At 37.3% G+C, this 15442-nt stretch overlaps 2 protein-coding genes across 2 annotated transcripts; one reads left to right on the forward strand and one right to left on the reverse strand.

Moving 5' to 3' along the window:
• Positions 1-306: 306 nt before the first annotated feature.
• LOC127532980 (cilia- and flagella-associated protein 70-like) lies at positions 307-8447 on the forward strand. The gene is made up of 9 exons (XM_051944927.1): positions 307-420; positions 1889-2062; positions 2286-2428; positions 3541-3693; positions 4811-4972; positions 5233-5322; positions 6323-6424; positions 6604-6651; positions 7921-8447. The coding sequence occupies exons 1-9, from the start codon at positions 309-311 to the stop codon at positions 8029-8031; spliced, it is 1095 nt and encodes a 364-aa protein (XP_051800887.1). The 5' UTR covers positions 307-308; the 3' UTR covers positions 8032-8447.
• On the reverse strand, positions 8358-12149 carry LOC110967132 (transmembrane protein 138-like). Its single transcript, XM_051944848.1, has 5 exons — positions 12091-12149; positions 11789-11971; positions 10241-10412; positions 10061-10136; positions 8358-8621 (listed from the first exon to the last, which is right to left on the reverse strand). Exons 1-5 carry the CDS (start codon positions 12147-12149, stop codon positions 8509-8511), a joined length of 603 nt encoding a protein of 200 aa, XP_051800808.1. The 3' UTR covers positions 8358-8508.
• Positions 12150-15442: the final 3293 nt, after the last annotated feature.

A 15442-nucleotide genomic window follows, 5' to 3' on the forward strand; every position in this document is an offset into this window, starting at 1 on the left:
CCAAGAAATATGAACTGGGCGTCATAAAAACCTTAGTGCAGGATGTGGACAGAAAACTTTAATAAAGGAACATACTGGGTTGAACACGCTAAAGACGGCTGGTAATGCAGAAAAAACACAAAGGATATTCAACATTATTCATGAGTTCACTTTTCTTCTGTCTGAATGTTTTTTATCCAGCATGTACCTCTATAATAATGATATTTATGTGTGTTTTGATGCGTGCAGCGCCACAGTCTCCCTTAGAGGATCTGTACAGTGTTCTGTCGGTCACCTGTGTGTCTGTATCTTCCTCTCCGTCCAGCCTTATGATGTGTGGAGTCCTGGCCGTGATGTTTGAACACTACGAGGAGGCCCACACCTTCCTGGAGCTGGCCGCCAGCTTAGACCCTCCCAGTGTGGCGGCCTGGATGCTGCTGGGTAAGAAAATCTATTTTAATGCTCGTATCTCTGTAAAGCATTAGCTTCTAATAGCTGCTAGCATCCCTACACTGACTGCCTGTTGAATACAGACTTATTTTAAGGTTCTGTTATTTGTTTATGAAGCCATGCACGGGGTTCCAACAGCATTAGCTAACACAAGGTAGCATTAGAACACAGCTGGAAATGTTCCTCTGTACCCCTATGGAGATATTCCACATTTAGAGTTTAGATTGTGACACCTGGATGGATGATTTGAGATTTTTGTTTGAGTTTTTTTTGTTTTGTGTCCTTTTTTTGTGGTGATTTTGCATCTTTCTATCTTAATTTTTCATCTTTTTGAGCTGATTTTTGCATCTTTTTGTGGTTTTCCTGTCTTTTTGTGATGATTTTGCACCTTTTTGAGGTGATATTTCATCTTTTGTGCTGATTTAGCATTTTTCTATCTTAATTTTGCATCTTTTTGAGGTGACATTTCATCTTTTTGTGGTGATTTTGCTTCTTTTTGAGGTGATTTTGCAGCTTTGTGGTGATTTTGCCTCTTTCTGTCTTAATTTTGCATTTTTTCTGTGGTGATTTTGTATCGTTCTACAGTAATTTTTCATCTTTTTGAGGTGATATTTCATCTTTTTGTGGCGATTTAGCGTCTGTCTATTTTAATTTAGCATCTTTTGAGGTGATTTTTCATCTCTTTATGATAATTTTGCACCTTTTTGAGGTGATTTTTCATCTCTTTATGATAATTTTGCATCTTTTTTTGCTTTTGTTCTAAAATGAGACAAAATGACACCAATGAATCTGAGATTTATTGGTGATAACGCTTCCTCAGAGCCTGATTTTATTGAATTCTGCATTTCTATCATGTTGTTAGAGACTAGGGATATTTTTTTTATTATTTCTTTGTCTTTTATTGTGTATAGCAGTTTGAGTTCCATTAAAAATCATCTGTTTCCAGCTAGAATAGTCATTTATTAACAATGTCTACACTGGTTTTATCATTCATTTCATGTTATCATTGGAAAAACAGATTTTTTTGCAACAATGTGGACGTTTCTAAGTGACCCCAAACCTTTGAACGGTAGTATATAGTACAGTAGTTTGTATATTTTGTGTTTCTGCTGCTGCTCTCACATTTTTGCACTTATCCCCTTTGCTGCTGCAAATTTCCCTGCTGTTGGATTCATAAAGGATTATCGTATCTAATCTTTTGACCCTGGCTTTAAAAGTTGATCAATTTAGATGTAGAAGTCTGGTTTCAGCACATTGTTTTAGTCTTTAAAATGCATTTTTTATGGCTTTTAAAAAAAACAAAATTAAAAAAAAGATGCCTGGTAGCACTCAAAAACTAATAAACAGATAATATATCAGTTATGTCACATTTATGAACTTCAGGTGGAAATATTCATCTAAACTCCTCGTAGGATGGTAGGAGTTGGTCTAATCTGAGTTTTCTTGGTGTGCCGTTCAGGTTTGCTGCACGAGGGTCAGAGTGAATCCTTCCTGGCTGAGAGAGCTTTCCTGGAGGCCAGGAGAGTACTGAAGCAAAGCCAGAAACAAGACGAGAAGAAATGCAAACAGGAGAAAGATGAGGAGAATAAAGAGGAGGCAGCTTCACCTGCACAAACTCCCACTGAGCACCAAGGTGAGGAAAAACACCCAGAGACCCAGAGCAGATGGCAAATATTTATGCCCAGCTCAGTCTCACATGTAGTCAGAAGCTAATGCATTCTGTTGGTGAGAACCTCCTGAAAATAAGCCTCTCTCATCTCCTGTCGCCTCTGGAGGCTCTCGCTGCTCTTCAGTCTGAATCCAGTTTCCCCTAGCAGCCGGTGCTCGCTGACAGAGCCGCTGTGTTTTTCTCCCAGAGCCAGAGATCGTTGACCAGGACTCAGAGATGCACAAAGAGCCTCCAGCTCAGAGCTGCAGCTCCACACCGACTCCAGCCAAGCTCCCCTCTGCCGTTTACTGTGAGACGCTCCAGTTCCTGCTGCAGAACAACGCCCTGCAGGTAGAAACACACACAGCGCTGGCGCTTAGTCGACCTGAGAGGTTAAATGTGAAGCAGAACAAGCTGCCGTGTGTTTAGTATGCTGATGGTTGGATAGTCGTTTACGGCCATGAACAGCTGTGGAAAACTCATTTTAAAATGTGTTTTGGAATGTCAGATTCTATGAAAGAGAATTTCTGTAAAAGATTATTTTACCATGTTCAGACAAACAGCAGGTTCATTAAATATGTGAATCTTAAAGCTCTAATAACAGTAAATATGTGTAAATAATGACACAGAAAGCTCAGTTCTTTACATTTGTTGTGTTTGAAACTCTGGAAGACCGACTGAGACCGTCATCACTACGCTGCTGTTTCAAGGCATAAATGTTCAGCCGTGAAATCAAATGCTTAGCTGGCCAATTATATAGATAGATTTTTTTTTAATTGATCCTGCAGTGGGGACATTTATGTCTTCTAGCGTGTAAATAAACATCATAAGGACGTGTCAGCAGGGCTCTTCAAATCCTCAGTGTTCCCCAGCAAAAACTTGGACATTTTCTCAGTAACTCAGTGACATTTTTTGCTACTACAGGGTGTTAAAATTTTTTTGCTCAAAGTGCAGTCATTTTTATTTTTCTGTTTTCAGGAATAGACGTGGCGTAAAAGAAAAGGCGTTCTGTGTAATGAAGTACACCCGTACTCAGTCAAATGAGAATTTGTTGGATAATTTCATAAACAAGCGCCAACGGCAAAGCAGATCTGGATGTGGCAATTACAAATGACCAGTTATGTGGACAAATTATCGTCAAATTACCCCCCCCAGAATTTTTCAATTGAAATCTGTAGAATAAAATGTTTTATGCCCTAAATGAATCCTATTAAGTGTCATTTCTCCTGACCATGTAGTCGCTTCAATATGGACATCTCAAATGACGTCTACTTTTGTGGGACACCCCGTATTCTGCCCACTTCATAGTAATGTGACACCTCCCCTCCTGATGTGTTATTGTGGAACCCAGCACAATAACAGAGTAACCATGAGCCTCAGTGTTCTAGTGTTAAAGCGGTGATCTGTACCTTTAAAGGCTCAAACTATCAGCAGTAAAGTTTCAACATGTTTTGTGTCGTCAGATGGCAGAACGTGCTCTGTCCCAGGAGCTGCTGTGTTCAGACGGAGGTCGTAGCGTTTCCTACCTGCTTCATCTGACCGAGCTGCAGCTGCTCAGAGCAGACTACTGCAGTGCTGCTGCCAGCCTGCAGGAGGCGCTGCTTTGTGGAGATCAGGTACGAACACACTGGACTTAAAGACCCATACTTCTATACAGTACAGCCAGAAATGAATCCCAAAACACAGCATGTCAAATGAGGAGTTAGAAGCAGAGTGGAGAGAGTCTGAACTGAGTTTAATTTAATTTATATAATATTTTAGTATCAGAGTGTTCTAACCCGCAGCCTAAATAACCCTGCTAAAGTGGAGCTTCCAATGTTAGACCATTCTGGAAAACACAAAACTTTGATCCCATTTTACTCCAAAACTACAGGAAGTGGGTCAGACCACTCTGCTTCCAAACCTTATTATCCAAAATGATTCAGAATGATTCAAAACGGATGCAAATTTATCCAAAATCATCCAAAATGATTCAAAATGATCCAGAATTACAGGAAAGTTTCCAGAAATGATCTAAAAAGAAAAGAAATGTGTTCAGAATGACATGAAAATAGTATAAAATGACTTTAAAATGATTTAAAATCAGTCAAATTCTTTCTGATGATTAAAAGTGATCCAGAATGTCTAAAGTTTTGCAGAATGACATTAAATATGCCAATATGCTTTAAAAATCATCCAAGAATTACACACAAGTTGTTACAAATGACAGAAATCTTCCCAAAATGATTTCAGAATGTTGAAAATGAGTCAAAAGTTGTCTGAAATTCCTTACATCTGTTCAAAATTAACTGAACATGATTAAAAATGACTGTAAACTTACAAATTTTAGTGTCAGAGTGGTCTAACCCACAACCCAAATATGACGTCACAGTGGAGCTTCCAATGTCAGACCATTCTGTATAAACATAAAACTCTGAACCCATTTTTTCTCCACAACTACAGAAAGTGTCAGAGCACTCTGATTCTAAACCCTTAACATGCAGTAAACCTAAAAACAGCTCGTTTTCTGCCCATTCAGATTCACAGTCCTCTATCAGTCACGTCACACCGTCTCACATGAGTTTAATCAACCTGCACATCATAATGCTGCTGTTCAAAACGCCCTTAACAGCCAGTTCTTTCTAAATTCTTCTCAGTTGGTTGGTGTTTGTGTCATCTGACCACACAGCAGTACGTCTCCACTACACCTCATTAAACCTCTAACCTGCACGGTGTTGTCCGCTCTGTAAACAGGAAGCAGCTGTGTGGATTCTGAACGGCCACTGTCACTACCTGCAAGGTGCGTTCAGCGACGCCCAGCAGAGCTACGAGTGGAGCCTCACCTTCCTCCAGCAGCCTTCAGACGTCCACATCGTCCTCCTCCGCCTGGGATCCATCTACCTCCTGAAGAAGGAGGTCAGACACTGAGAAAACATCACAGTTTAGTCGTGTTTAGTGAATCTGCTGCTGAGTCACCGGATGAGGGTTAAAAGTCTGGAAAATCACAATGAAGTACTCTGTCACAGTTTGTCAGGAACAGTTTTACATTTTTAATTTGCAGCACAGTTATAGTGAAGCAAGTGTCTCATGAAGAGCCACATCCAGACTTACATCACAAGATTTTATAAAGCTCTGATACAAACTGAAGTAGTGCTATTTTCTGTGTTTTATTTTAGTTTGGAAAAGCCAAAGTTGTGTACCTGCAGGCCTGTGAACGGTCTCCATCCTGCCTCACCTGGCTGGGCCTCGGCATCGCCTGTTACCGGGTAAAACTACACATCCAACCTCAGGAACACTGATGTGAAGTTATTTAAGACAAGAGAAGGTTGAAGATAAGATGAGGTAGGTTTAGGATATGATGGGGTTAAAATGAGATCAGAACAGACAGGTTTAAGATTAGATTAAAAAAAAAGATAAAGTTACATTTAAGATAAGACTAGGTGAGGTTTAAGATGAAATTTAAGATGAGGTTAAAGATGACATCAGGCTTAAGATTAAGTTTAAGATTAGAATAGATGAGACTTTATTAACTCTGAAGGAAATTGTTGTGCCAGATTTTGCTCAGAAAACAGACTAAAAAACATAAGAAATGCAGCGCCTAGTAAGCAGAAACACAATAAGATATAAATGCAGTACTTTACTGAAATATCATAAGAATGCTAAAATACGTTATGTGTGATTAAGCTGATTTGATATTAGCTCCAGAAGGCTCGTTTAAATTGAACATTTTTACCAATAAAAATGTAAAACTCTAAAGTTTTAAGTGAAGTTGGAGGTTTTCAGGACAGTTCTGCTACAAACAAAGCCAAAGCAGCTTTAAAGTACAGACGAGTATAAAGGAGACATTTTTTGTCTGGTTCTGAAGTAAATTAGTTATTTAAAACGTGCTGTAAACTGTAGACTTGGCTACAACAGTTTTATTTGTTCTATATTTATCATTAAAACCGAGCAAAAGTAGTTTTCTCTTCGTAGCTTTTGATAAGAGAAACTAATTTCATTAAGATTTCATTTTTTCACTCAAGTTTCAAAGCAAATCCAGTCATCCCTTGAATCCAAGCCTGTGTTGAACAGTGATTCATTTTCTGTTGCCAATCTGTGTTTTAAAATCATCGAGGCTCCAGAAAGTCGTTTTGTTTTCTTGCTGTTGAGTTCCACCTGCAGACAGAATCACTTCTGGAGGAGTTTAATGAACTGGAGGATAGAGGAGCCACATTTTATTGTTTGTTTGCAGTAAATGAGCCTTATTGTTGTTGTCTGTTTGTGCAGCTGCAGGAGCTGAGTTTAGCAGAAGAAGCTCTGACTGAAGCCAACCACCTGGACAACCAGAACCCAGAGGTTTGGGCTCACCTGTCTCTGCTCTGCCTCAGGGTGAGTGATGGAAACTACAGCTTCACATTCAGACTCCTGATGATTAAAGCCCTTCAAGTCTGAGTCTGTTGGTTAAATGTGTTGTATTCACTACATCACAGTAAGTGAACAAACGCTAAAGAGACTTAAATCCCTTCAGGATCAGTTTTTACAACACCTGATGAATGTTTTGTTTTCAGACTAGAAGACCAGAAGAAGCAGAGCTGTTTCATAAACATGCTGTCAGGGTGAGTCAGACTGATGTTTTTATCAATCCTGGTTTATTTACAGTAACAGGTGTTCATTTATTGTTCAATGTTCTTCATGCTTTGAAATCTGTATTCATGGAAACAGATTTTAATGAACATCTACAGAGCTGTGAGGAAAAACCTCAACTGTTTTCAGCGGCTTTTGGCTGCTACTTAAATTCTTCTACATATTTTTGAGCTATGAAAAGAGATTAGTAGGTCAGCAGGTATGTTTCTCCAAAAGTCAGAGTTTTCAACATCACAAAAGCGGATCTTTATATCCGGCTCATCTCCATGGTAACTGATGCTGTGGTGCTAACCTTCACAGGTTTTTTTCAGAGTTTAGATTTAAATCGGCTGTAAGAAGCGTCTCACTTTAACCCTCCTGTTGTCTTCATTTATGGCCATCAAATGTCTGAAAAAAATTCAGCAAAAAAAATTCCCCAGATTTCTGAAAATTTGCAAACCTTCAGGAAGAAAATTCCAATAATTCCTTAAAAGTTTCCCTTAAAAGTTTTATTTAAAAAAATAATAATTTGGTGAGAAAATTCTTGTAAATATTTTCAAAAAATGAGTAAAAATCTTCCAAAAAAAATCCTAAAAATATCTAAAATGATTACATATATATCAGTAAAACTTCTAATATTTTCTCTAAGAACATTCACAAAAAAATCAACCAAAAGCCAGCGAAATTCCTTGGAATTTTGGTTGATTTTTATGTGAATGAGCAATTTTCTGGCCAAATTGGGGGATTTTGTTTTTTTAATAAAACTTTAAAGGGAAACTTTTTCTTCCTGAAGGTTTTGCAAATTTTCAGAAATTTGGGTGATTTTTTTTTTGCATAATTTTGGAATTATTTTTAGACAAGGAAACGATATTTTTTGGTGCCCGTAAATGGAGACAACAGGAGGGTTAAATGAAGCCTCGACTCAGAGAATTTCTGGTTTTAGAAACGTCTGGTTTTAGAAATGGAACAACTGGAGGAATCCTTTCAGCCCTACACTCAACAAAAATCCGTTTATCTCTCAGTAGAATTGGATAACAGAGGAGAACTAATTTCACAGAGTTTCTGTTTTCTTTGGTTTCTGTGTAAATTCAGTTTTATTGGTGTTTGAGTGCCAGTTGTCGACAGATTAGCCCAGCATATTCAGAGTTTAGCTTGAATCCAGGCCTGTATTGATCATCGATTCATTTTCTGTCATCCAGTGTGTTTGACACTCATTCAGGATAGAGAAGCTTTAGTTTGACACCTTTTTCTGTTTCCTTCAGTTCAACCTGCAGAATGAATCTCTGCTTAAAGAGTTTGATGAACTGAAGGACAGTTTTCGCTTCCATCATCTGGCGTCTTGTTTCCAAAGCAGCGGTGAAGCAGAGGTCTGAATCCCACACACACACGTCATTTTAAAGTATTTTTTATTGTATTTTAAACATCTTACAGACAGTGAAGATGACAAACTCCTTAAACTCTGTTCAAAGTCGACAAAGCAACACACGGATATAAAACATCTGGAATAAAGACTTTAAAAACGAGAAGAGAGAGAGAAGGGCATGTGGTGACTGACGTTTATACAAAAACATTCTCTCACTTTTTAGGTCATTTTCACCATTTAAAGAGCAGAATTTGGCACAATCCTCGCTGCACTGAAAGGAAACGTATAGAATATGTTTTTGGCCTTTCAAAATAAAAGCATGTTTTTGCTCACAAAATGTATTTTACAGATGAATGTTAGCGTTTATCAAAATGTAAACGGCGTTATGATTGTAAGTTAACTGTACTAAAGAGGCCGCTTGTTAGATTTCTGTGTTTTTTTGCTGTATGGACTGGGTTTTTTCACTAATTTCTGGCCTCCTGGTGCTTCACTGTCTGCTTCGAGCAAACAGCTCTCTCAGCCACGGTGAGTCTTCATAGAGCCGAGGGTCGCCCAGATACTCAGACGTCCTCTTGTAGAAGTAGTAGTACAACACGGAAGCTGTGAGCAGGAAAATGATAGGAGGTTTTAATGCATAAAACACCAAAATCATACCGGAAATGTATTTTAAACGAGTCATCACTTTATCAGACTGTTGGCAGAACAAAAGGAGACTGAAGTGCTGTAATATTTGCCTTCAAAAGTAGTTTTTCTGTCCTGTAGTTTAAAACTTCTTTGCATCATTAGTGTAGTTTCCAGTGCTTTAAATTAACATCCAGAACAGCTCATGAAAAGAATCATTTCTGCTGAATCTGAGTGTAGAATTCAGCGTCTTTATTTCTGCTGTGCTCATATTTTCCTATAAATTACACATTATTTATATATTTTTTTTAAATTCATGCTAGAAATCCACAGATTATCAGACTCCCTAATGACAGATATAATAATAAGCATTTTTCTGATTATCTTTATTGTTTTTTTAACATATTTTTGACCAACTTCCAGTAAAATGTATTAATTTAAAAATACGCACGGTGTGATCTGATTGGTCACGTGGAGCAGCCAATCAACGCCGATGAATACATCTTTTAATTTACTGACAAAAACCCACAAATTAACAAAAACATTTCATCAAAATTCCGTGATTGAAACCACAGCATTTTTTTAATCACTGAAAACACACGTTGTTTCTGAATATCTGTCCAAATATCCGAAAAAAACACATCAGTCGACCGATATTTAACAAACCGCTGCAGCTAGTTTCAGTCTTATTGTGAAAGTCTTGCTTTTAAAGCTGTTGAATAGTGATGAAATGCACTGATGCAAACCGATCTTCATGACCACAACTAGATCAGAGCACGAAAAATGTGAGAAAGTCGTCCGTGTCACCGTATTTATGTGTTAATTCTGCGTCTCCAGCAGCATTTTAAAGCTCTGCTATGACTTTGTTTACAGATTAAAGCAACTTGACAGATGAAAACTGAATCTGAAACGATGAAAAGAGCTTGAAAGTGAACTAAAGAACAGTTTGTTGTCGGTATTAAGTCTGAACAACGGGACAATTAATCCTTTTATCCCCTTATCAGCTTATACACGTGTGAAAATCACTCCCACATGCTGCTGCAGCTTTAACGCAAAATATAAGCAGGAAAACAGGAGCGAATTATGAATTTATTCTGTTTATTATCAGCAAAACTAGAGGTGAGTTTGTGCTGCTGCATGCATGTAGAGACAGAAAGTTGTGGAGAAAAGATTAACCTGAAAAACAGAATGAAGTGAGCTGTAAATGTCTTTAGGTTGAGTAGAAACGGACTCTTCTTCTATGAAGCCGAGAGAAACATTAGAGCTCAATAAACCACTTTTGATTCTCATGTAATTCCCACAAACTGAATTTTATCCGTTCAAAGATTGTTTGTGCAGACAGTTAAAGCTCACGTTCGGATTTATACAGGAATGATGTCTGCTTTGGTGTTTTTAATTTGATTTAAAGGCCATCTTACCGGTTCTCTGGAACACAAACAGCACCTGAAGACCGTCCGTCCAAATGAACCTGTTGGTGTTTAACCAGCGCAGATTCTGAAAGCAGCATAAAAAACATCTAAATAATCTCATTGCTTGGAATTAAAAGATAGAAAAATCCCCAAAGAAAGCGGTGATGCGGGTGTTTGTGTTGTTTGTACCATGAGCCAGGAGTGCAGGACGATGCTGAAGGTCAGGTAGAGAGCAGAGAGCATCAGCAGAGACCTAAATCTGTCCAACAAGACGGCGACCAGGCCCACCTGGAAGACGTAGGTGTTGAAGAGCATCAGCAGGATGATGATCAGGTTGAACAGGATGGAGATGTCCTGGATTCTAGGGAGGAAAAAACCAGGAAGGAGAGGGAGCTTTTTGTTCAGTTACACATAAAACCACATGGAAAAGGCTTCTGGCAAAAAGAATTCTGTGATTTTACCAGAAATGTACATTTAACTAAACAGTAAAATGTTCTAAAATGACAGTTCAAAGCTTTTAAAGTACGTCCAAAGTTTGTATTTTTACCAACAGTAATTGGTTCTCTTGCATGTTTGACCATAAATGACAATCTGCATTAAATTAACTGAAAAAAAATCTTTCTTTGCCGCTATTATTATGGCTTTTAAAAAGTTCCACATTTTTTTCTATCTTTTTCGCTGCATTTTTCCGTATTAATACTGCATTTGCCATTTCATGACAGAAAAATTACGTATATCAAGAACTGAAAGGTCGTAAATATTTGTTTTAAAATTAATGTCATTTTACAGATTTTTTCTGCTTTTTCTAAATTACAGAAAATTTTCTACAATTCTACAGTTTCATTTATGAGGTGCTTTTATCCAGAGTAACGAAGCAGAAATTTGCAGAATGACACTGACTTTGTCCAAGATGCTTAAAATGATCCCAAAATGTATTCAGAATGTGTCCAAATGACGTGAAAGTGATCCAGAATTACAGTAAATGTGGTTCAGAATGACATGAAAATAGTATAAATGAAAATGATCTAAACTCAGTCAGAATTTCTCTCAAATGGCTTAAAAATGATCCTCATTGACTGAAAATTTGCAGAATGACGCTGAATTTAATTCAAGATGCTTAAAAAAATCGTCCAAAATGACTCAAATTAGTCTAAAAGGACTTAAAGTGATGGAAAATCGCAGAGACTTTGTCCAGAATTACAGAAAATGACAAATCTTCCCAGAATGACTCAAAAATTGACCAAAATGATTTCTAAATGTACAAAATGACTCTAAAGTCAGTCAGAATTTCTCTCAGATTATAAAAAATGACCCTGAATGAACTAAATCTGTCCAAGACGCTTTAAAAATCATTCAAAACGACTCAAAATTTGTCTAAAATGACCTTGAAAATGATCCGAAATTGCAGAAAATGTGTCCAGAATTACACAAAGTTGTCAGAAATGACAAAAATCTTCCCAAAATGACTCAAAATTGTCCAAAATAACTTAAATCTGTTCAGAATAGTCTAAAATCACCGGAAAATGATCTAACATCCGTCAGAATCCAGAATGACTGAAAATTTGCAGAATGACACTGACTTTGTCCAAGATGCTTAAAAATCATTCAAAACGACTCAAAATTTGTCTAAAATGACTTGAAAATGATCCAAAATTGCAGAGAATTTCTCCAGAAGGACACAGACGTTGTTGTGCTTCCAAACCCTCCAGAGGTCATTTTGTGCTAAACTGGACTCACATGAAGAGGACGAGCTGGACGGCCGGCTCGGTCCTCAGCAGCTCGCTGAAGGAGTTGACGAACAGGTCGAAGGTGAGCAGGCTGAGCTGGATGAGCAGCACCAGGGAGTAGTTACTGGTCTGGAGCGCCTCCGGCCCGAAGGCAGCGCGTCCGACGGACTCTGGTTCCACTGAGGATCCAAGGCTGCAGCGAGCGCTCACAGCCCCCACACACAAACATGAACCTGAACGCAGCACCGCTCTGCAGCTCCCAGCGACACGTTCACTGTCCCCTCTCAGCGTCAGGGCTCCGGGTTCTCTAACGGGTCCTGGATGTCAGAGAGGAAGCGGAGTCCGTCAGAGAGGAGGAACACGGACGTCATGGTGGTTCCTGAAGATTCAGAAGGAGTTTCTGCTGCAGAGCAACCTTCAGGTCTGCATCTGTGGAAGGAGGTTTGTTGTTATTCTGCTGCTGAAAACAACGTTTACTGTGAGATTTACTGAAACCCAAAGACCAGAATCTATCGTACAGACGGCCTCATTTACTGATTCCATTAAACTAACTGAAGTTCTGACCTCATTTACCTTCAGCTGTTTGACTTTATTAACTCAAAACAACTCAGAACTGGAGGATTAAATAATCCCTTCATCAACTCAATCGTATCTTTGGATCCTGTTCCAGCGCTGACAGACGTCTGAGCAGCCGTGAACGACTAGAAAATGATCCAGATTACAGAAAAAATCCCTCAAATGGTCTAAAACGGTGAAAATGTGTGCAAAATGACATGAAAATAGTCTGAAGTGAGAGGAAACTGATCCAACATCAGTCAGAATTTCTCTCAGAATGACAGAAATTTTGCAGAATGACTCTGACTTAAAATGACTCAAAGTTTGTCTAAAATGACTTGAAAATAAGAAAATAAGTTAATTTTTTTTAATGTAATATTTCTTTCTAGTAACGGCAGATATCTGTGATAGAACACCTTCAGCAGATTTGAATCCAATAAAATTGCAAAAATAAATAAATTACTGCTTGAAAAAACACAGATTATTGATGTTATTGCTGACAGTATTTGAGCTCAAATTAAACAAATTATTCACATGAAATTTCCACTTTAAAAGGTTTGTCTAAAGCAGTAAATCAGGTTTTTATTGTCTGTCTTTTGATCTTGCCTTTAAGTGTTTTGATGGGACTTTCTTCCCTCCTTTAGTGTCTTTCTTTCTAACTCATCCCGTCTCTGACAGCAGCATCTTTTCCGCCTCTTTCCTCGTTAGCCGTCAGATAAAAAGCTGCCGTCCTTTCGCTGCTCTTCTCCTCTCCTCTCTAAGCTGTGAGGATCGCTGTCCGGCAGCATCCATCCTTCACACCAGGTGGATCCTCTTATGGCCTCGTATTTATAGCTCTCTACGGGTGGCAGGTGTGACGGAGATTAGAGCCACTTCTAAACACGAGGACTTATTCCTGAAAGCTGCTCCACCGAGTTCTGGGTTACCAGGAACACTCTGACTGGGTTTATAAGACAATGTACCAAAGATACAGAAATATCTGCAGCGTCAGAGGTCCAAACCAACTTTTCTGATCCAATTTAAGCAAAAATATGAGTTTGTCAGATATTTAGTTCATTTTTGTTTGTTTGAGAAGCATTGTGGTGACCACTTTTAAATAATGTCTGTTTTTTTAAACTGTTTTTCTAATTATTTTACAGATTTTCCATGTTTTGTTGAATTATAGATCATATCTCGTTTAAAAAAGTATTAATTTGCATGTTGTCCACCATGAAAAATCTGCATTTCTACAAATAGTAATTTCTGGTTTTATTCTTTTCTTTTTGTGAACATGAATTTTAGTCTTTTATTGGATTTAAATCACAAAATCTGATTATTTTACAGATATTTATCTTTTTTTAAACTAAAAACATCTGATTTAACAATTTTTTTTCCATTTTTAAAAAAGAAATAATGTTTATTAAAAATAGAAAAACTGGTAATATTTTTTGAATAGGTGATTAAACAGATTTTACCCTTTTTGTTAAATTATAGATATATTTAATCAAAAAAACAATAATAAAAGTATTAATTTACAGATGTCCAAATAAAAATTGGAGCATTTCTACAAATAGTAATTTCTGGTTTTATTCTTTTCTTGTGTGAACATAATTTCAGTGTTTTATTGGATTTAAAATCACAAAATTGATTATTTACAGTATTTTATTTTTTTTAAGTAAAATAATCTGATTTAACAGATTTTTTTTTCATTTTTTAAAAAAAGAAATAATGTTTATTAAAAACAGAAAACTGGTAAATCATTTTTGAAATAGTGATTAGTGACAGATTTTCCCCTTTTGTTAAATTATAGATAATATTTAATTAAAAACAATAATAAAAGTATAAATAAATCTGCATTTTTACAAATGGGTAACTTGAAATCACAGAATTCAGGGAAAACTATAAACTCACATCAACAGTCTGTGATTTTTATAAAAGATCTTTATTTTTAAACAACACTGGACTAAAAATTATGCCATATTTACTGTATTAATCTGCAAAAATATTCTGATTTTAAAAAATTATATTGTATTAAAATTGGAAAATGATCATAATTCTTCCAGCTGTTATTTCATTTTTTTTCTGTTTTGATAAATTACAGAAAAATGTACTAATTTATGTTTCATGGTCACTGTAAAAAAAAACAAAAAACAAAGCATAAAAGCACTGCATACCAACAAATAACATTTTCCTTCTTTACAGCGTTATAAATAAACATTTCCTTTTTTAGTCTTCCTTCAATCAGCTATAATAATATTTTAAGATTTTAAAGTTTTTCCTGATTTTACATATATTTGTTTTTCTTTTTTTTTTTATGCGCGGTATTTCACAGTTTTTAACATATTGCTTCTGGCTCACGTTCCTTCCAGATTTCACCGTTTATTTTATGATTTTTTCCTCTCTGCAGGTTAAAGCCTTTCTGTTGTCGTTAACGGACATCCCAGCTTTCAGCTCTTCGTGCTGCACAACTTAATCTTCTTACAACATCCAAACTGTTGTTTGCTTCCTGTCAAACCACTCTTTACTCTCCCATCTACCGCCTCAGATGGTTTACTACTGACACCAACTGTAGCTACAACACAAACCTGGAAGAGGAGCTGGATTTGTGAGGCGTAGTCGTGTTTTTCCTCAAACGCTGCAGAACGACGCTCGCAGGGCAGCTCAGAGAGCGCAGCAGATTGACAGCTTGTGTCCCAGCAGCAGCTTTATCCCTGCAGCTCTGGAGAGGCAGGAACAGATTCTCTGCTGCTTGAATGCAGCTACAGGTAGATGTGTAGGGAAATTATGGACATATTATGGTGTTCACTGCAGGTTGATGGTGCTTCTGCAGAGATAGACGTTGCATCTGATGAATCTGGTGTTTCTGTTCAATTGTGGGTTGACTTTCCTCTTTTATTTTTATTTAATTGCCTATTGTGATCCTTCTCTTCTTACATTTTATTTGCATGCCTTGATCAAATTTCCCTTTTCTGCCTCATCCAACTCTAAACTTCCCACGCTAAATATGTTCTTTTGGCTCTCTGGTCTTTATTTTGACGTTACTGCAGGTTAAAGCTGCAGGAATGTGTTCTAAGTGTGCACACCTAGAGCTTTTTTCAGTCCCATTTCCCTTCCAATTACGGTAATGCTT

The sequence above is a fragment of the Acanthochromis polyacanthus genome, chromosome 2, assembly GCF_021347895.1.
Source record: "Acanthochromis polyacanthus isolate Apoly-LR-REF ecotype Palm Island chromosome 2, KAUST_Apoly_ChrSc, whole genome shotgun sequence".
NCBI lineage: Eukaryota > Metazoa > Chordata > Actinopteri > Pomacentridae > Acanthochromis > Acanthochromis polyacanthus.